At 42.9% G+C, this 23,248-nt stretch overlaps 1 protein-coding gene across 1 annotated transcript in view; it reads left to right on the top strand.

Moving 5' to 3' along the window:
• Nucleotides 1–341: 341 nt before the first annotated feature.
• CLUAP1 (clusterin associated protein 1) overlaps nucleotides 342–23,248 on the top strand; it is a 223,910-nt gene continuing 201,003 nt past the window's right edge. Inside the window, exons 1-3 of the mRNA XM_082261862.1 lie at nucleotides 342–455; nucleotides 12,911–13,022; nucleotides 22,757–22,841. Of these exons, the coding sequence (XP_082117988.1) occupies nucleotides 434–455; nucleotides 12,911–13,022; nucleotides 22,757–22,841 (219 nt within the window). The 5' untranslated portion in view covers nucleotides 342–433. The remainder of the gene's footprint in view (nucleotides 456–12,910; nucleotides 13,023–22,756; nucleotides 22,842–23,248) is intronic.

The raw sequence follows: 23,248 nt of genomic DNA on the forward strand, positions 1-23,248 counted from the left end.
TTTGTTAGTTTTTTCGGTGAGTATACAACCGCTTTAAAAAGAAGCTGTGTCCATCAATGAACGATAGAGAAATAAAAGGCATACAAAGTGTTTCAACAAAGTCACTCAGTTACAATTTATATCAACTTAAATAATCCAAGTAAAAAAAAAACAGATGATTAATGCTGCAGACAAGCTCAGATCTGAGCAGCCCATCAGCACGCACCGCCACTGGCGCCAGATCTTTCCTCACTCACTGACTGTACAGCTCAGGCAGCGTGTGACTGGAACGTAGTGCGCATGCGCCGGCCTCTAGCTCCCTGCGCTTTCTGAGCCCTGTGAGTCACCGTACGACAAGTGGTTGTCATGGAAGCGAACGCCTCCGCCTGGTTACGGCCTGCTTCTTGTAGTGATCTGTTGTGAAGCGGAATACGGCGGCACCGACACCGGCACCATGTCTTACCGGGACCTGCGGAGTAAGAGCTGTGTTCTTCTATCTGTTCTCCTCTATTATGTATTAGACTTTCTTCTTATGGACTGTGCTTGGTCATATGGACCTGTGAGCACCTAGTAATGACTGTGTGTATACCTCACAGCTTTTCTATAGTCCACAGAGGGGTCTGTGTGAGGGGGACAATTGGAGGGGCCCTGTGTCCCTATATAGACCACCATTAGGGCTGATATATAGTTTTCCAGGTGTGTCCCCGGAATGTCTTGTCCTCTATAAGGAACCGAATGATCAGGAAAATTCTTCACTGCGACATGTGGGGTTTAGATGGTTAAAAATGTGCGTTTTTACGGCCTCCTTTAACCACTTGACCTCCGGAAGATTTACCCCCCTAATGACTAGGCCATTTTTTTGCGATATGGCACTGCATTACTTTAACTGACAATTGCGCTGTCGTGCGACGCTGTACCCAAATAAAATGTATCCCCTTTTTTTCCCCACAAATAGAGCTTTCTTTTGGTGTTTTTTAACCACTTTACCACCGGAGGATTTTGCTGTCTTACGTCCGGGCCACTTTTTGCGATTCGGCGCTGTGCGACTTTAACTGACAATTGCGCAGTCATGCAACGCCGTACCCAAAGGAAATTTACGTCCTTTTTTTCCCACAATCAGAGCTTTCTTTTGGTGGTATTTGATCACCTGTGCGATTTTTACTTTTTGCGCTATAAACAAAAAAAGAGCTTAAATTTTGAAAAAATAACAATATTTGTCACATTTTTTTTATATGAAATTCCCCCCCCCCCCCAAAAAAAAATGTAAAAATCAAAATTTTTTTTAAATTTTTGGCCAATTTGTTTTCTGCTTCCTATGTTTGGTAAAAAAAAAATTGCAATAAGCGTATTTTGATTGGTTTGCGCAAAAGTTATTGCGTTTACTAACTAAGGGAAAGATTTCTGTCATTTTTGGTGTTTTTTTTTTTTAACTCGTAATGGCGGCGATCTGCGATTTTATTTTTATTTTTTTGCGGGACTGCGACATTGCGGCGGACAGATCGGACCCTTGACTGACATTTTTGACACTTTTGGGGGTACCAGTGACATTACTGCAGTAATCAGTTCTATACATATGCACTGTTACTGTAAAAATGACACTGGCAGGGAAGGGGTTAATTTTATTGGAGAGGGAGGGGTTAATGTATGCCTGGTGCTTACTAACGTGTGTGGGGGGAGGTGACTGAGTGACACAGGGACAGATCGCAGGTTCAGCTATGCTGAAGCCTGCAATCTGTCACTCCTTGTCACTTAGGAGATCCGCCCGCTCTGTTTACACAAGCGGGCGGATCTCCACACTAGATTCCCCGACGATCGGGGAAGAGCAGTGGCGATCGCCGCCGCTCCTCCCCTGGCCCGACTCCCGCTGTGACTGCGCCGCCGAGAGAGGGGAATGTCTGGCGACGTAGACCTACGTCGCCAGACGATAACGAGCCACTTTGCCGCAGTAGCAGCACAGTGAGCAGTGGGGAAGTGGTTAACAACCTAAGGACCAGGCCTATTTCTGACACTTATTGTTTACAAGGTAAAATCAGTATTTTTTGCTCGGAAATGACTTAGAACCCCCCAAGCATTATATATATATAGTGAAGACTCTGGAGAATAAAATGGCGGTTGTTGCAATAATTTTTATCACGCGGTATTTGCGCAGCGGTCTTTCAAACGCAATTTTTTTGGAAAAGATACATTTCACTGCATTTAAAAAAAACTAAACAGTAAAGTTAGCCCAATTTTATTCTATAATGTTTGAGGTGATTGTAGCCGTATAAGTGCACTTGCGACAGAGACAATTGAGTACTGTCCATCATACATTTTTTATTTGCACTAACATACAATTTTTCAGGACAAGCTTTCAGGGTATGTCCCCTTCATCAGGAGTACTGCTTGGATCTTGATGAAGGAGACCTACCCTGAAGGCTTGTCCTGAAAAATTGTATGTTAGTGCAAATAAAGTATCACAGACAGTACTCAATTGTCTCATTCTCTAATGTGAAAGATAATGTTACGCCCAATAAATAGATACCCAGCATGTCATGCTTCAAAATTGCGCGCTCTAGTGGAATGGCGACAAACCTTGGCACTTAAAAATCTCCATAGGCGACAGTTTAAAAATTTCTACAGGTTACCAGTTTAGTGTTACGGAGGAGGTCTAGGGCTGGAATTATTGCTGTCGCTCTAACGATCACGGCGATACCTCACATGTGGTTTGAATACTGTTTACATATGTGGGCGTGATTTGCCAATGCCTTCACTTCTGCACGCGAGCTAACGGGGACAGGGCACTTACATTTTTTTTTTTCTTATTTATTTTACCTTTTATTTTTACACTGTCCCTTTTTTTAAAAAAAAAATTTTGATCCCTTTTATTGCTATTACAAGGAATTTAAACATCCCTTGTAATAGAAATAAGCAGGACAGGTCCTCCTTTAATGTGAGATGTGGGGTCAAAAGCACATCAGATCTCACATCTACACTAAAATAACAAAAAAATCAAAAGGCATTTTTTTTCATCATAAAAAAAAAAAATGGGCCCTTTAAGGCCGTTGGGAGGAAGCAACAAATGATGTCGCTCCGGTCCTCCAAGGCCATAGAGTCGAGTGGGGGCCAGCTTGCCCTCACTCAACTTCCTGCCTAGAAGGGGAGAGGACCGGTGTAACGTGAGAATTACCTACCCCGTGAGAAAAACCTACCCTCGTCACTTCCGGGCCAGGAACAGCTGAGCAGCGCAGCAGTGCGCATGCTCAGAGCCCCGGATACCTAAAGGAACAACTGAGGAGCAGACTAGTGCGCATGTGCACTAGTATGAAAATAGCAAGGTGTACCGTGAAAAAAAGCTACCCACGCGGCGGTTACATAAAACAGCTGGGCTGCAATATAAGTCATCTCCACTCCTGTCCCTGTCACTTCCCTGCTCTCGGCAAGTAAATTTAAAAGCGGCTGGCGGCTCCGTGATTCATGTTTTCATACACCCGCCGCCGCTTTTATATTTACTTGCCGAGATCAGGGAAGTGACAGGGACAGGAGGCGGAGATGATTCGTATTGCAGCACAATTGTTTTAATGTACCCGCTGCAATACATACAGTCCTGTACACCGGAAGTGATGAGGGGTAGGTTTTTCTCACAGGTAGGTAATTCTCACGGAACACCGGATCATTTTCCCCACTACCGACGGCTCCAATAAGCAGGAAAAATGACTGGTGGGAGGGGGGGGTACCTCTCCCGCCGCCCATAAAAGTGATCCGTTGGTGTATCAGTCGCTGAGACCACTTTTATAAGAAAGAGGACCGGCCACCCAGTAAAAAAAATACCAGGGTTAGGGCAGCTGTTTGCTGCCATAAGACTGGTATTTAACGTCAAAGTAGCGACGTATAACTGCGGCGGGCAGTCTGGAAGTGGTTAATCACCTCTGCTGCTTTTTATTTTTTGCACTATAAACCAAAAAAAATACATTTTTGGGAAAAAAAATAAAAAAATGTTTTACTTTCTGCTATAAAACAAAGCAAATAAATATTGAAAAACAAGTTAGTGAATATATGATTGCAATACCTTTTTATTAGTGAATAAATTCATAAGTCACTCATATATCATCAAACTTGTACCCTATGCAAAACACATAATATGCAATAAAGTGACTGTGCTGGGCTTAGAAAAATTCATTAGCATCCGTGAAAAAGTGACATGTGCTTTGATACAGTATAAAAGTCCATAAAGTGTCGTGCTAAAAGTCAAACAATGAGTCCATAATGCAGTATAACAATACAGCAAAGTGCGCTAAGATGTAAATATGTGAAATCAAAAAACTGCTGCAATCAAACATTCCTTGAATAGCGAGGAGGAAAAAAACATTGTAAAATAAATAAGATGCGCTTTTTTTGACTGAGATATTATCCTAAAAGGGATTAGGTAACAGATGCAATAAAAAATATGCAATAAGCAAAATCAAACAATATGCAAACAAAGGAGTCAAAATATGGGTGACCAAAAACAGGTCTCATAAAGTGGCTCACCCCGCGCACAAAAGAACAAAGTAGATAACAACACGGAACTATGAAGACGCAAAGTCTCAAAGCAGCTACTATACAAAAAGAACTGTTAACAAAGGTGTTGTAGAGTATTTGATCAGGAAAAATAAACTATAACCCTAGCAGCGCTAATAAAAGGTCCATTGAATAAACCAGTGTCCTTAATGACTCATAAAACATATGTAGTGCAGTCCATGCAGTAGGCACAATTCACCAGGGAAGGGGAGTGAAGGGTCTTGACTGTTCCTCCAAAAATGACACCACACTCTCGTGCTCCCCCCCTTTGGATGAAACACTCACCAGAAACTGGTGAATGTAGAGCCTTAAATCCACCAATCAACGGGTGTACTGATCACTGCTGGGCTGCACCAAAATCCTCCTTCCTCCAGAATTCCTCCGCTCAAAGTTCATGCAATTGAACAAAGTGGGGGCAACAATAGTGTAATTCTGCAAACTTTTATTAAAACTACACACAGTAAAGCCCCTCTCCCCTCAAGATGTCTACTTACAGGAGGGTAATGGAGTGAAGGCATAAAGGATCAAAATATGTACACTGGATGACCGATTCGAAACTTTCCTGCAATCCCATAGGAATCACGAATGGTGTCCTGTGCGAAATATTCTGCGACCGCGCACATCAGCTCTGACTTTTCGTCCTCACGACTTCCTCTGAGAGCCCCTGAGAGCGGCGCGGTCGAAATGCTTAAATAATGACGCCAGCGCATGCGCACCTGCGTCCGCCTAAAGCGTCACCCGGAAGTACACCTCTTATTGGCTGCACAGCTTACATCGGTGCTCCGATGTACAGACGTGTACTTCCGGCCATGCGTGATGACGCACATCCGCCGGCGACCTCAAGCCCAATAGCTGATGACAACATCCGGTTATGTCACCGGATGTACGTCACCCTCGGGATGTTCCGATACCTTCTCTGCGGACACCCTATTGAATCGAGCCCAGGAACCTAATACAATCCGAAGAGCGCCATATACCCTCAGGATGCATAAGTCCTCCCACTCGACTGTGAAGTTATCATCAGCCTATATCTATGGGGCAATTTAAAATGTATTTCTGATATGCCGCATCCATATTTCATACTATATGCCTTACACTTTACACCGGTAAGTATCATAAGCACAACTGCAATAAAAACAAGATAAACGCATCAGGCATCAAATATGCGGTCTGGTATATATGAGTGAATAAACTATATACTTCCAACCATAATATATGGATAGCAAATAATATACATAAAAAAGAAATATCTGAAAATATTAAAAAACCTTCATTTAAGAAGGATATACTATATAAAACCTATGATTAAAATATTTTTACACAAACATGAAATCAGTCTGAATATCAACATTGTATATAAAATTGAAACCTTAAAACAGACATTAGAAAAAAGACACAAAAGGGAGAGAAAAATGAAGAAGGGATGGGCCTCAAAGACCTCAATAGTAGATGTTACCACATATATATTTTGGGAATATGCTGCCAACAACAATCTGGATAGGAACTACCTCTAAATATTAATAATTGCTAATAAAGCAGTTGATATCCAGATCAACATTTAGACCCTTGGGATATAAACTATCCGTCAGATAAATCCAGTGTGTTTCGCGTTTCGATATTTCACGAACTCTATTTGAGCCCCTCCAAACTGGTTCCACTTTTTCTATACCCCAAAATTTGAGGTGAGTAGGATCACTATTGTGGAAATCTCGGAAATGGAGTGACACACTGTGATCCTTGAACCCATTACGAATGTTAGTAATGTGTTCCGACACTCTCGTGGTTATTGTCCGTTTCGTCCTCCCAATATAAAGAAAATTGCAGGGACACTGCAAGCAATAGACCACGTGAGTGGTATTGCACGTAATAAGGTCTTTTATTTCAAAGGAAAGGCCATTAGATGGAGAGGTAAAATTGGTGAAATTCCTCAAATGTGTGTTCACCTGTTTACATGTCTTACACCTCCTACACGCAAAGAAACCAACTCTTTCATCCCAGAACATAACTGGTTTCTTTGGAGGGTCTAGTACTTTTTTTACTACCTGGTCTCCAAAGGTTGGTCCCCTTCTATAAATGAAATTTGGAGACTCCGGCAGAACACCACACAGAAGCTTGTCCATGCGAAGCACAGGCCAATGTTTTTTAAAAACCTGTTCTACTTCGCGATGTTGTGCACTGAACTGTGTTATAAAGCTCCATTCGTGTTCCTGTGTCCTTTGTTTGACCGAATCCCTCAGGCACTCTTCCTGCGTTAGTAAACCTATTTCAGTAATTGTCTTATCCAATTTGGCAGTTTCATACCCTTTTTCCAAAAATCTCTCCTTTAAAATTTGGGATTGTTCAAAATAGTCCGCCTCCAGGGTGCAATTCCTTCTAACACGAAGGAACTGTCCCCTGGGAATGTTAGACAACCATAATTGATGGTGTCCACTCTGGACGGGGAGATATCCGTTCCGGTCGGTCGGCTTGAAGTACACTTGAGTCTTCAGCCCACCGTCCAGAAGGAATATCTCCACGTCCAGATAGTGAATCTTTTCGCGGCTCCAACTGAAGTCCAACTTAATGTTATTGGTGTTAACATTAAGTTTGTCACAGAACTCCACTAGGTTGTCTAACATTCCCAGGGGACAGTTCCTTCGTGTTAGAAGGAATTGCACCCTGGAGGCGGACTATTTTGAACAATCCCAAATTTTAAAGGAGAGATTTTTGGAAAAAGGGTATGAAACTGCCAAATTGGATAAGACAATTACTGAAATAGGTTTACTAACGTAGGAAGAGTGCCTGAGGGATTCGGTCAAACAAAGGACACAGGAACACGAATGGAGCTTTATAACACAGTTCAGTGCACAACATCGCGAAGTAGAACAGGTTTTTAAAAAACATTGGCCTGTGCTTCGCATGGACAAGCTTCTGTGTGGTGTTCTGCCGGAGTCTCCAAATTTCATTTATAGAAGGGGACCAACCTTTGGAGACTGGGTAGTAAAAAAAGTACTAGACCCTCCAAAGAAACCAGTTATGTTCTGGGATGAAAGAGTTGGTTTCTTTGCGTGTAGGAGGTGTAAGACATGTAAACAGGTGAACACACATTTGAGGAATTTCACCAATTTTACCTCTCCATCTAATGGCCTTTCCTTTGAAATAAAAGACCTTATTACGTGCAATACCACTCACGTGGTCTATTGCTTGCAGTGTCCCTGCAATGGTGTCCACTCTGGACGGGGAGATATCCGTTCCGGTCGGTCGGCTTGAAGTACACTTGAGTCTTCAGCCCACCGTCCAGAAGGAATATCTCCACGTCCAGATAGTGAATCTTTTCGCGGCTCCAACTGAAGTCCAACTTAATGTTATTGGTGTTAACATTAAGTTTGTCACAGAACTCCACTAGGTTGTCTAACATTCCCAGGGGACAGTTCCTTCGTGTTAGAAGGAATTGCACCCTGGAGGCGGACTATTTTGAACAATCCCAAATTTTAAAGGAGAGATTTTTGGAAAAAGGGTATGAAACTGCCAAATTGGATAAGACAATTACTGAAATAGGTTTACTAACGTAGGAAGAGTGCCTGAGGGATTCGGTCAAACAAAGGACACAGGAACACGAATGGAGCTTTATAACACAGTTCAGTGCACAACATCGCGAAGTAGAACAGGTTTTTAAAAAACATTGGCCTGTGCTTCGCATGGACAAGCTTCTGTGTGGTGTTCTGCCGGAGTCTCCAAATTTCATTTATAGAAGGGGACCAACCTTTGGAGACCGGGTAGTAAAAAAAGTACTAGACCCTCCAAAGAAACCAGTTATGTTCTGGGATGAAAGAGTTGGTTTCTTTGCGTGTAGGAGGTGTAAGACATGTAAACAGGTGAACACACATTTGAGGAATTTCACCAATTTTACCTCTCCATCTAATGGCCTTTCCTTTGAAATAAAAGACCTTATTACGTGCAATACCACTCACGTGGTCTATTGCTTGCAGTGTCCCTGCAATTTTCTTTATATTGGGAGGACGAAACGGACAATAACCACGAGAGTGTCGGAACACATTACTAACATTCGTAATGGGTTCAAGGATCACAGTGTGTCACTCCATTTCCGAGATTTCCACAATAGTGATCCTACTCACCTCAAATTTTGGGGTATAGAAAAAGTGGAACCAGTTTGGAGGGGCTCAAATAGAGTTCGTGAAATATCGAAACGCGAAACACACTGGATTTATCTGACGGATAGTTTATATCCCAAGGGTCTAAATGTTGATCTGGATATCAACTGCTTTATTAGCAATTATTAATATTTAGAGGTAGTTCCTATCCAGATTGTTGTTGGCAGCATATTCCCAAAATATATATGTGGTAACATCTACTATTGAGGTCTTTGAGGCCCATCCCTTCTTCATTTTTCTCTCCCTTTTGTGTCTTTTTTCTAATGTCTGTTTTAAGGTTTCAATTTTATATACAATGTTGATATTCAGACTGATTTCATGTTTGTGTAAAAATATTTTAATCATAGGTTTTATATAGTATATCCTTCTTAAATGAAGGTTTTTTAATATTTTCAGATATTTCTTTTTTATGTATATTATCTGCTATCCATATATTATGGTTGGAAGTATATAGTTTATTCACTCATATATACCAGACCGCATATTTGATGCCTGATGCGTTTATCTTGTTTTTATTGCAGTTGTGCTTATGATACTTACCGGTGTAAAGTGTAAGGCATATAGTATGAAATATGGATGCTGCATATCAGAAATACATTTTAAATTGCCCCATAGATATAGGCTGATGATAACTTCACAGTCGAGTGGGAGGACTTATGCATCCTGAGGGTATATGGCGCTCTTCGGATTGTATTAGGTTCCTGGGCCCGATTCAATAGGGTGTCCGCAGAGAAGGTATCGGAACATCCCGAGGGTGACGTACATCCGGTGACATAACCGGATGTTGTCATCACGCATGGCCGGAAGTACACGTCTGTACATCGGAGCACCGATGTAAGCTGTGCAGCCAATAAGAGGTGTACTTCCGGGTGACGCTTTAGGCGGACGCAGGTGCGCATGCGCTGGCGTCATTATTTAAGCATTTCGACCGCGCCGCGCACATGGGCTCTCAGAGGAAGTCGTGAGGACGAAAAGTCAGAGCTGATGTGCGCGGTCGCAGAATATTTCGCACAGGACACCATTCGTGATTCCTATGGGATTGCAGGAAAGTTTCGAATCGGTCATCCAGTGTACATATTTTGATCCTTTATGCCTTCACTCCATTACCCTCCTGTAAGTAGACATCTTGAGGGGAGAGGGGCTTTACTGTGTGTAGTTTTAATAAAAGTTTGCAGAATTACACTATTGTTGCCCCCACTTTGTTCAATTGCATGAACTTTGAGCGGAGGAATTCTGGAGAAAGGAGGATTTCGGTGCAGCCCAGCAGTGATCAGTACACCCGTTGATTGGTGGATTTAAGGCTCTACATTCACCAGTTTCTGGTGAGTGTTTCATCCAAAGGGGGGGAGCACGAGAGTGTGGTGTCATTTTTGGAGGAACAGTCAAGACCCTTCACTCCCCTTCCCTGGTGAATTGTGCCTACTGCATGGACTGCACTACATATGTTTTATGAGTCATTAAGGACACTGGTTTATTCAATGGACCTTTTATTAGCGCTGCTAGTGTTATAGTTTATTTTTCCTGATCAAATACTCTACAACACCTTTGTTAACAAAATCAAACAATGGTGGATGTTCAAATGGCAAAGTGTTACTAGATAAGTGAAACTCTTGTTGCCTAGAATGCTGTAACAAGTGAATTATATAAAAATACTTTTTATTGTGAATAAGTAGCCATGATCTGTTCATGAAAAATGACAAATAATAAATGGTGCAAATAGTTCATAAATAGTCCAGTGCTCCACAATTCGATGTGTTTAGTGAATAGATGATGCTCCAACTTTCCCACATGCACGCACTGCAGGCGGCCGTGCAAGATTTTATCTCATATCGCTCTAATTCATTGTCCTTGATGTAAGTGCAATTTTTATTAACTGCTTGCTGACCGCCCGCCGCAGTTTTACGGCGGCAGTCTGGCGCTCCCAGGCAAAGTGCCGTACATGTACGGCGCTCGCCTGGGAGGAGCTAGGGGGTGATCGCAGGCCGCCGGAGGCGTGCTCCCGCCCCCACTCATCAGCTGGAGAGCCAGTTCGTGTGCCCGGTGGCTCCGATGGCCACCGGCCACCTGCGATCTCCCGCAGCAGTGAGAGAAGGACAGACGGCTGATTTAAGCACAGCCGTCTGTCATTCTCACTGAAGTAATCACAGAGGCTATGTGATCCTGCTGTATAGGATTGCATGTCTCTGTGATTATTTCACAAGCCATGCCCCCTGACAGTTAGAATCACGCCCCTAGGGAGTCAGGACACACTTAACCCCTTGATCACCCCTTCCCTGCCAGTGTAATTTTTACATATTTATAGCACTGATTACTGTAGTAATGTCACTGGTACCCCCCAAAAGTGTCAAAAATGTCAGTTAGGGGTCCGATCTGTCCGCCGCAATGTTGCAGTCCCGCAAAAAAAAAAAAAAAAAAATCGCAGATCGCCACCATTACTAGTTGGAAAAAAAAAACAATAAAAATGACATAAATCTTTCCCATAGTTAGTAAACGCAATAACTTTTGCGCAAACCAATCAAGATATGCTTATTGCAATTTTTTTTTCCTTTTTACCAAAAATATGTAGCAGAAAACAAATTGGCCTAAAATGTTAAAAAATTTGGGTTTTTACATTTTTTTTTTTTTGAGAATTTCATATAAAAAATGTGAAAAATATTGTTATTTTTTCAAAATTGTCACTCATTTTTTTGTTTATGGCGCAAAAAATAAAAATCGCACAGGTGATCAAATACCACCAAAAGAAAGCTCTGTTTGTAGGAAAAAAAGGATGTCAATTTCGTTTGGGTACAGCGTCGCACGACCGCGCAATTGTCTGTTAAAGTCACGCAGTGCCGAATCGCGAAATAGGGCCTGGTCTTTGAGCAGCCAAATCCTTCAGGGCTAAAGTGGTTAAATAAACCAGCTTTATATGCATTAATGCACTATGAGCGTCTTCCATTATCTTTAATAACCACATGATGTGATTAACGAAATTAAGGAACACCATAAGCCTGGATACATTCCCTGGAGTTGGCTGACCACTTGTCTTCAGAGGTGCTTCCACTCACACGCATGTGATCTCTTGGTGGGATAATTTGATTTTGTAAGCGGCCAATTTTCACACATAGAGCACAGCAGTGAAACACTTTCCATTGTGGATTATTTCAACTGCATTACAGTTTGTTGTATTTGCACGTGGGAAAGTTGGAGCATCATCTCTACACTAAACACACTGAATTGTGGAGCACTGGATTATTTATGAACTTTTTGCACCGTTTATTATTTTTCATTTTTTGTGAGGAGATTGTGCAAAAATATTCTCTTTTTGCAAAAAATAAAAAACCCAGCGGTGATTAAATACCACTAAAAGAAAGCTCTATTTGTGTGAAAAAAATGTCATTTGGGTACAGCATTGCATGACAATGCAATTGTCATTCAAAGTGTGACAGCGATGAAAGCTGAAAATTGGCCTGGGCAGGAAGGGGGTTAAAGTGCCCTCTATTGATTAAAAAATGCACTTACATTGTTTAAACCACAATGCAGCATTTGTAATCAGGAAGTCCGGGACGCAAATGCACACCAGAAGTGATGTGCTGACGCTGGAAGCTTCGCCCTACGTGTTTTGTCACATAAACGTAATCACCTTGTCGGTAGCGCGGAACATCTCTCCTTTGGTTCATTTTGTTTATTAATATATTTACAACTTGCTTAGCACACTATGTACCATAAACTAATATAACATTTTTTTATCAGAGGTTCCCTAGGGCCTGAAAAGGCTGTGCTGTTTGGTTAAATATGGGTTACCATAGAAGCTATATGTTTTATTCAATAAACTGACTTGTTTTTTAAATAACAAGCTTTTGAATAATTTTGGCTCCAGTCAGATTGGTGTTGGAGTCTGTTGAATCTGGTTTTCCAGCATGCATGTCCGACAGAAGCTGGCTGAATGGCTGACTTCTGTCGGACCGACTGCCATACACACAAGCTGAATGTCAGCCAGTTTTATTGAACTGGTTGATGTCACCTGACAGTCTGCCTGTGTGTACTAGGTTTAACCCCTTAAGAACAGTAGCACCTCACTAAATATTGCTAATGGGAGTAGACCTTGCATCGCTGATGTGAGCAGTCTTCTGAATGTACATTGCTATTTTGTTCTTTAATAGCCTTTAAAACCTGGTGATGGACAACAACAAAAGCATGTCCATCAGTAAGCCCTGATGTCCTGGCAATGTCCTGTGTTAACTAGTGCTCAACTTGTTTTTCAGATTTTACAGAAATGATGAGGGCCCTGGGATACCCTCGTCTCATCTCTATGGAGAATTTCCGTAGTCCCAACTTTCCACTGGTAGCAGAAGTTCTCATTTGGTTAGTTAAAAGGTATGTACCTGTAAATATTGAGTCCATCTCCCCAGATCTTGCTAGATGGATAGTTTTTGGTGTTGTCTGCATATCAAATGCATAGTTTTTATATAGAGAAACCGTTTCTACACCCATGTTCTTTTGCTTCGTAAGATAAAAATTAACATTGATAAAAAGGTATACCTGCAGTATCCATTGTGCTTTGGAGGGTAGGGAAGTGAAATGCTGTGGTCCTTTTGACAATAAGGGCTCTTTCACACGGAGCGGACCGTATTGTGATCCGCTCTGGCACTTTTTTTTTTTTTTTCACGGACACTGATGACATTTGTGTCATCTGCTCCGTATGTCCGCATATCATCCCATCCGTTTGCGGATGATATACGGACATAATGTATGTCTATGGGCATTGCGGATGTCAGCGGATGACACCGCTGACATCCAATTTTGCATCCGTTCCATTTTTTAAACAGAACAAAAATAGGGTTCTGTTCCTTTTCAAAAAAATGGAACAGAACTGAAAGGACGAAAATCGGATGTCAGCGGATGGTCATCCGCTGACATCCGCAATCCCATAGACATTCATGGGGTGATTTACGGACATACAGAACGTCCGTGTGAAAGAGCCCTAATGGTGCTTCTAGCTAATTTGATATTTAACCCAGCCCGCTCCCTTTACTGAGCCATCCTGCATTAAGCCAACTGTGAAATGCCAGAACTTCATTGAGAAATAGGGGCTCTGCCATTGACAGGGCAGTTGGATGATCACTGTATTCTCAATCTTGATTTGAGCCCTTGCTTTATAGTGCCTCGAAAAAAGTATTCATACCCCTTGAAATTTTCCACATTTTGTCATGTTACAACCAAAAACGTAAATGTATTTTATTGAGATTTTATGTGATAGACCAACACAAAGTGGCACATAATTGTGAAGTGGAAGGAAAATGAGAAATGGTTTTAAAAATGTTTTACAAATATATGAAAAGTGTGGCGTGCATTTGTATTTAGCCCCTCTAAGTTAATACTTTGTAGAACCACAATTCGCTGCATTTACAGCTGCAAGTCTTTTTGGGTATGTCTACCAGCTTTGCACACCCTAGAGAGTGACATTTTTGCCCATTCTTCTTTGCAAAATAGCTCAAGCTCTGTCAGATTTGAAGGAGAGCGTCTGCGGAACAGCAATTTTCAAGTCTTGCCACAGATTCTCTATTGGATTTAGGTCTGGATTTTGACCGGGACATTCTAACACATGAATATGCTTTGATCTAAACCATTCTATTTTAGCTCTGGCTGTATGTTTAGGGTCGTTGCCCTGCAGGAAGGTAAACCTCCGCCCCAGTCTCAAGTCTTTTTTAAGACTCTAACAGATTTCCCTGTATTTGGCTCCATCCATCTTCCCACGAACACTGACCAGCTTCGCTGTCCCTGCTGAAGAAAAGCATCCCCACAACACAATGCTGCCACCACATTTTACGGTGGGGATGGTGTATTCAGGGTGATGTGCAGTGTTAGTTTTCCGCCACACATAGCGTTTTGCTTTTAGGCTAAAAAGTTCAATTTTGATCTCATCTGACCAGAGCACCTTCTTCCGCATGTTTGCTGTATCCCCCACGTGGCTTTGCACAAACTGCAAACGGGACTTCTTATGGCTTTCTTTCAACAATGGCTTTCTTCTTGCCACTCTTCCATAAAGGCCATATTTGTGGAGTGCATGACTAATAGTTGTCCTGTAGGCAAATTCTCCCACTTGAGCTGTGGAACTCTTGGCTGCTAGTCTGGTTAATACTCTCTTTGCCCGGCCTGTCAGTTTGGGTGTGGGTATGGTTGGCCATGTCTTGGAAGGTTTGCAGTTGTGTTATACAATTTTAATTTTCGGATGATGGATTGAACAGTGCTCCGTGAGATGTTCAAAGTTTGGGATATTTTTTTTTTTTTAACCTAACCCTGCTTTAAACTTCTCCACAACTTTATCCCTGACCTATCTAGTGTGTTCCTTGGCCTTTATGATGCTGTTTGTTTACTAAGGTTCTTTAACAAACCTCTGAGGGCTTCACAGAACAGCTGTATTTATACTGAAATTAAATTACAGTTGGACTCTATTTACTAACTAGGTTACTTCTGAAGGCAATTTGTTTCACTAGATTTTAGTTGGGGTTTCAGAGTAAAGGGGGCTGAATACAAATGCACATCACACTTTTCAGATGTTTATTTGTAAAAAAATTAAAACCACAATGGCTTTCATTCATAGCCATTCATTTTGTACTATTGGGATCTCTATGATTGGTCACAGTGATCACATGGTACAGGGCCAATCACAGCTGACCGGTACAATGTGATAGCTGTGGCAAATCACAGCTATTACAATTGTACACAATAGCACATGAATGGATGCCATTCATAAAGTAAAAAGTAAGTGATCATCACTGTAATAAGCAATCATAGTGTAAAAAAAAAAAAATCCTAATCACCTCCCACTATGGTGAAACCATACTGCTCTGGTGATAGTATGTAATCAAAATTGTAAAAAAAAAAAATATATATATATATATATATATATATATATATATATATATATATATATATATATATATATATATATATATATATATGTCATATGGTGATGCCGTATTGCTCTGGTGACCGTATGTAAAAAAAAATGTATTTAATTTCTTTCTTTTTCAAAAAAATTGGGACAAAAAATTGCAACTTCAAAAAACTCATATATATATATATATATATATATATATATATATATATATATATAATCGTAGATTGTAGACTGAAATGTGGCAGAATACATATTTTTTCCTAAATTTATGAAGAAAATGTATTTTTATTTTTCATTCATTGGCAGGCACAGCTCCTTAAGATTCTTGACCATTGGGTTATACTGCCCCCTACTGGAGTAGGACACAAGGCAGAACAAAGAACTTGAGTATGCCTATGGGCGGTCCCAGGAGGTATACTCCCTCTCTCTGCTATAGGTACTCCAGTTTTTTTTTCCTGCCTAATCAAGAGTAAGGACCTAATCCTTGCTGGGATCTCCTGGTTCTAGCAATTTTTCCCTTTTTTTTAATTTTTCTCCCGTTTTTTTCCTGTGAGAGCTTCAATCAACTGCTGTACTGGGCAACAGGCTGGATAATCTAGATCCAGTGGTCACCCTAGTCTGGCCAGCGAGCGTGCGCAGACTACAGCTCCACGCTAGGTCGGCCGCTACATAGCCCCACTGGATGGGGCTGGCCTGCGAGTAAAACGCCTCGCGAGGACGCATATGACCAGGTCTCGGCCTGAGTCGCAGCGTTCCTCTGGCCGATAGCCACCCATTTTGATGGCGAGGTCTTCTGGAGTGGTGCCCGCCTGTTTCTTGGTATGGTGAGTAGCTGTCCCCTCTCTCCCCTTGGAGTGTTTTGGGGTGGACACAGGCCCCTCCCTGGGACAATCAGACCCCTAGCTTCTCCTCCTTCCCATTTGACCCCCCCCTGTGTTCTAGTGGTCCCTGTGGGTCATCTAACCCCCCTCCATCTAGGGTAGTGTGGTGGTCTGGGCTTTATCTGGGGCTAGGGCATGGTATTGTATTAATGGTAGCCATTTTGTATGTAGTTATAGTCTATGGCCCGCTGCCATGTTTGTGGTCTGGCGCCCATTTTTTCTTTGGTCCGGCATACAACATAGCGGTGGCAAATAAAGAGGAGCCTTTTCCCCTCGTTCTGACTCCTTGGTTTTTCATTTCCTTGGACGCCGCTCATGGAGCAAGTGCTATCCTGGTGCAGTCAGTGCCTTTCTGGTGGGGTGGTGAGTCTGGTGGGATCCCTCCCTCTCTCTGCTGCAGGATTGTGGGGTGCTCTGTTGCTGGCGACCTGGTGGTGCTTCCAGTGCGGTGGGGTGTCCCTTGGCAGTCTTAGACTCGTTTTGTGGGGGCCCCCTCTTTACCAATGGAGTCTTTGGAGCATGTTTCCCCACCTCACCCCCTTTCAGAAGCTGCGGGTCCTTGGGGTCCCAACCATCTATTGATGCACTGGCGTTCTTAGTGTCCCGGGTAGAGGTGACTTGGGTGGTGGGCTTGCAAAAATCGCCCCCTGCCTCATCTGTCTACTCAGATCTTGAATCTGATTTGGCTGCCGTGGATGTGGCCCACCCTGCGGGGTCCGGGGCCATGTGCCCTGACTTTTCTGATAGTGAGGATGATTCCTCCACACTTGTAGCTGCGCACGAAAAGGCCCTGGTGGACGCACTGATTGTGTCTGTGCTTGAGACTTTAAAAATGGAGGATGCAACTGAAGATGTGGGGGAGGTGCCGGTCTCCTTTGACACTCACAAGCTGTCTAGAGCGGCGGAGGTGTTTCCTTTTCCCTCCTATTTTGACAGATTTTGTCGCAAAAGAGTGGGAGCATCCAAAACATCCCTTTGTGGTTCCTAAATGCTTTGCAGTGAGGTACACTTTTTGAGGAGTCCATCCTTAAAAAGTGGACTGTTCCACCAGTGGTGGCCCACCCTGGTTTTTGGGTTGAATAAGGCTGCCATGATTCCGATGAGAAATCAGCTGCCTTTTAAGGATCAGGCTGTCAGGAAGGCGGAGGCTGTGGCCCGCAATATGTTCACTGTTGTGGGTTCAGTGCTTAGGCCAGTCTTCACCATTGCCCTGGTGTCACAAACTCTAACCAAGAGGGCTAAACTTTTGCGCCGTGACCTGGAGGGTGAGCAGCTTCCCCCTGCCTTTGCTGAACTAGCAGACCAGTTGGTCCAAGAAAGTACAATACAGCGCTTGCTGTATATATAAAACATATAAAGAACCAGAAAATTAAAAAGTCCAAAAATGTCCAATAAAAATCAATTATTCAAAAGTAAATCTCCATATAAAGTGCTCTTGTGCTCCAATCTTCTTCAAAGTGCTGAATTGCTCTACATAAATTCACTGTGTGATGTGACAAACACCCCTTCTGTGTCCCTACTTACCAGAGATAATGGACTCCCAGCTTTTCAGTCTGGGGGTCAGACAGGCTTTACTCTAATAAACCGGTAGGTAACAAGTATCCAGTCACGAACTCCCCAATATGACTCTCCGATAATCCAGATATCCCTCAAGCTCAGAACAGAGAAAAGGAGCCAATAGTGAAGTACTGTAGGTTGACGTTTTATTGCGCAGTAAAAAACATACAAAACAGAGGATAAAAACAGGCATATAAAATGCAAGGATACTTTTGCAAATGCCGTAACCAGCATGCGTTACACGGCAACAGGAAGTGGTGTCATTAGGATTCCGAATCGGAAATTACGTCAATGCGTTTTGCCCTCCCACAGGGCATCATCAAGGACCTCATTTCCTGTAGACGGAGATCAAAGATTTATACTCAGAAAGGAGCAGCCTCCTTTTTGGTGACCAATCGGGTTATATGACGGCCATTTTAGATGCAAACCATCAATTACAATTACTTACGATTCCCCTTACTAATTGAGGATAAATCTGTCGTAACTACATCACTTTCAGCTAAGTGCACATAAATTATAAAACGTTAATACAAACAATAATAATAAAAACATTATGACGTTTACTACAAAACGGATAATAACTGATTTGAATTTTACTGATTCAATAGATGCATACTAAAAATAAAGTAAAATAAAAAAAGAAATAAGGATGGAACTGAAAATAAAAATAAACTGAAATGAACATAAGGTCATCTATGTATATTTTGTAAAACCTCAATTGAGGTATATTATTATCACAAATGGCTTCCTTCTCCCAATAGCTCATGAAGAGGTTTGCCACTGAGGGGGCATACATGGCACCTATGGCCACTTCTTTCTTCTGTCTTAAAAATGTTTGGATGTAAAGATAAAAATAAAAGATATAATGTGAAGGTCTGTTTGTATATGTCTATTAAAGCATATAAAGCATCCAAATCCCCTATTTGTCACAGAGGGGATAGAAGTACCATAGTATATTGGACAAGGGAAAAAATAAGTCAATAGTATGCACAAGTCAGAGTATAAAAACCTGTTTGCCTAGATCATGTCACTCCATCCTAATATCGAATCAAAGAAGGGGGGAAGGTTTGGGACTTTAAATGAGAAGTGCGATGGGATTGTCGTGCGTCTCCATCCCTAATTCATGTAATGAAAACAACAAAATGGTTGGGACTTTAAATGAGCGACATGATGCGGCTTGCAGGAAAAAATATTTATTAGAAGATACATATAGGTGACAAAAATGACATGTTGAATATGTTGTAACACAAACGAAATACATGGCTGATGTATAGCCCAATTCCAGTATATCCAAAATAACCACATAGCAATTAACCAGGGACAATACAGTAATATAATAGCAACATCACTAAACTGTGTGGGTCTACAGTATATGGGTGATTGATAAAAACATAACATCATTAGACTTGACGCGTTTCGTGGACTGAATGTGTCCACTTCTTCAGAAGTCGATGTATGGTCTGTAAAAAATAAGTATGTGTGAGAGAATGGCTGATGAGGATAATTGGAAACTGAAAAGGGAAGGGAAAAGAAGGTAATAACCTCAAATCCCTAAAACTTACATTGTGTAGTAAGTGGTTGCTGGCATGGGGAACAGGGCATGGTCTCGGGTGTCTCCCACGGGAGCTGAGGGTGCCCAGGGCCGGCAAACATGGATTAGATCATTAAGAGTCTCTCAGGGGGGAAGAGTACTTTTTTCCGCAGGCTGGTAAGGGTAAGGAACCTCGTTGCAGATGGGGCCCATCCTTCTCGTCTCACAAGAAGTTTTTTCGTTCCTTGGGGTCCTCCAACAAGTGTTCAAAACCTTTCAAATCCTCCTCGGGAGGTTCCAAGTGGCCCTGGTCTGGCAAGCTGAGAGCGGGATTCTCTAGACCCGCGGACAAGGCTCCTTCGGCATGAAAGTGTGCCCTCACCTGTGCCTGGGGTGGGGGGGACGTCTTCGCTGGTTTCTGGGCCCGTGGACCTCCTTGGTGCAAGACAAATGGGTCCACGAAGTGATATGATCCGGGTACAAGATTTAGTTTTGTTCTTACCCTCCGGTTGTTTTCTTTCAATGTGCACCTGTCCCCAGACCGATTGCAAGCTCTCTTTGGGACAGTACAAGACCTGCTGCTTCAGGGTATAATTGTCCTGGTTCCAGCCTCGGAACGGTTTCAGGGTTTTTATTCAAACCTGTTTACGGTCCCAAAGAAAGAGGGCAAGGTGCATCCGGTTCTGGATCTCAAGGCCCTGAACTACTTTGTACTGGTACAAAAGTTCAGGATGGAGTCCATTTGCACAGTAGTGGCATCCCTACATCAGGGGGATTTTCTTGCCTCTATCGACATCAAGGATGCTTACTTGCACATTACAATCTGTGCCCATCACCAGCGCTTCCTCTGCTTTGCGGTAGTAGAGGAGCATTATCGGTTTGTGCCGTTACCCTTTGGTCTTGCCTCCGCCTCTCGGGTCTTCACAAAAGGGTTGGGTCCAGTTCTCGCGTTGCTGCTTCAGTGGGGAATTGCAATACTGGGTTACCTGGACGACCTCTTCTTGCGAGCAGAGACTTCCTGCAGTTCTGACGGACGATGTGGAGAAAACTATAAAGACCCTGAGGGAGTTCGGCTGGCTTCTGAATTACCAGAAGTCTGCTCTGATTCCATCCAGAAAATTGGATTATCTGAGCCTGACTCCGCTCCAGCCAGAGTGTTCCTTCCTCTGTACAAACTCCAGAAGTTGTACGCTGAGCCGGGAAACCAAAGGGTCTCTGGTCTGATGGCTTTGCTCTCCGGCTCTTCGACAGGGCAAATCCTTTCTCCCCTTGTATTGGACAGTGGTCCCTACGGATGCCAATCTGTCACGGTGGGGAGGTGTCCTGGCTTGGAGCTCTGCTCAGGGTGTTTGGACACTGGAAGAGTCCAGACTACCGATAAATGTCCTGGAGCTCCGGGCGATCGGACTGTGCCTGTATCACTGGATCGATCGTCTTCAGGGGTTTCCAGTGCAGATTGAGTCGGACAACGCCACAACAGTGGCTTATGTCAATTACCATAGTGTAACAAGAAGTGTGTTGGCAGCACTGGAGGTAGCCGGCATTCTACAGTGGGCAGAACGCTTCGTTCCTGCCCTGCCGTTCCTGCCCTCTCGGCCGGGCACATTCCAGGAGTGGAAAACTGACAGGGGGGGGGGATTATCTCAGTCGGCAGGCGTTGGACCAAGGGGAGTGGTCCCTTTACCCGAACGTGTTTTATCAGATATGTCTCCGGTGGGGCACCCCCAAGGTAGATCTGTTGGCATCCTGGCTCAAGGGAAAAGTTCTGAGGTTTGTGGCACGGTCATGGGATCCTCTGGCAGACACCACAGACACTCTGGTGGCCCCGTGGGGCCGGTACCATCTGATCTACACTTTCCCCCCTCTCAAGCTTCTGCCGAGGCTCTTGCGCAGAGTCGAGGCAGAAGGGATTCCGGTCATTCTCGTGGCCCCAGACTGGCCTCACCGGGCTTGGTATGCCGACCTGGTGCGGCTGGTTGCCGATGTCCTTTGGAGACTGCCTCTCAGGGAGGATCTGCTGTCTCAAGGACTAATCTTCCATCCTGCTTTACAGTCGCTGGCTTTGATGGCTTGGCTGTTGAAAGCCAGGTGCTGAAGGATAGAGGTTTGCCTAGGTCAGTGATTCCGACGCTGCTGAAGGCTAGGAAATTTACCTCTAGGAATATCTACCATCATACATGGAAAGCGTAAATTCCGTGGTGTGAGTCGATGGGAGTTCACCCTCGCTCTTTTTCAGTGGCTTGACTTTCCTTCAATGGGGGTTGAGCAGAAATTGGCCTTGAGTACCATCAAGGGCCAGGAATCGGCCTTGGTGGTCTTCTTTCAACTACCTCTGGCCACGCACTCCCTGGTGCATACCTTTTTATTCAACGGGTTCCACATCTGACTCCACCAGTGCGGTCTCCTCTACCACTCTGGGATCTGAGCTTTCCACTCTTCAGGAGCCTCCATTTGAAAATATTCAGGAGATTCCCCTGCTTACTCTGTCTCAGAAGGTGGCCTTTTTGGTGGGTATCACCTAAGGAGAATCCTAAGAAGCTGTGCCCATCAGTTAATGCAGAGAAAGGGATTTTACAGTAAATCAAAAATTCTATTATTTGCAATATTGTATAACAAAATAATGTGTTGTCATTTTTTTCCAAAGGTTCGGTATTTTTTCATTTATATAGCAAAAAACCCAGTGGTAAAAAAAATACTGCCAAAAGGAAAATCTATCTCTCAAAAAAATTATAAAATGTTGTTTGTACTGTACAGTGTTGCATTACTGAGTAATTGGCGTTCAAAGTGTGACAGAGCTGAGAACGGAAAATTGACTTGCGGTGAAAGTGTCTGGTATACTGCCTTCATTCCAAATTCCATCATCATTGTGAGCTAACTGGGGCTAGTTCATTTATGTTGCTGCACTGCAAAGTCAGCACTGGCTCATTATTCTCACAAAACCTGACCACTTCCATTTTGAAAAATATTTGCATTCCAATAGAAAAAGTATGTTTTGAAGGAAAAATGAATCCAAAATAAAGTGTGCTTAACTGATTTCATTATGTGCATGTGGTAAACAAAGCCAGATTTTCAAATTTGCTTAATGTGGCTCTGCTTGCATTGAAAGGATGACAGCTAGAAGCTGACTGTTTGCCATGTGCCAGTTTTTTTCTCCGCTGTAGGATTTATAAATGAGCTTTATGTTTTTACCATTTTCCCAGACCAAACCTTTCATCTCTGTGTCTTTTTTTCTCACTAGGTACGAACCCCACACAGTTATTCCTATGGATGTGGATACAGAACAAGACCGAGTGTTCTTCATTAAGGCCGTAGCCCAGTTTATGGTAAGAATCAGCATCATGTTCCTCATACCTTCCTGCCTTTTCTCTGGCAATTGAATAAATCGCTTACTGGAGGTTGTAGTCACAGCATTTAGCATTTAAGCTAACCCTGAGGGCATAGACCACTAGCTGACAACTTCTGATTGTCATAATGGCATACAATATCTTTATTGAACAGCCACACTGCTTTAACCCAAGGGTATATATGATTGTGTGACAATGCAAGACAATAGAACCAACATGCAGTCACTCCACCACACACAGTGGAGCATAAGAAGAAAGCTGCACATCATAGAATTACGATGCAATGGAAGTTTCCAGTGCTGGACTCAAATTTAAATAAGTATGGGAATATATATTTTTTTAATCATACTTACCTAGGAGGATGCAGCATCGGTCCCATGCTGTAT

Source organism: Pelophylax lessonae (assembly GCF_965119305.1).
Source record: "Pelophylax lessonae genome assembly, chromosome: 6".
Lineage (NCBI taxonomy): Eukaryota > Metazoa > Chordata > Amphibia > Anura > Ranidae > Pelophylax > Pelophylax lessonae.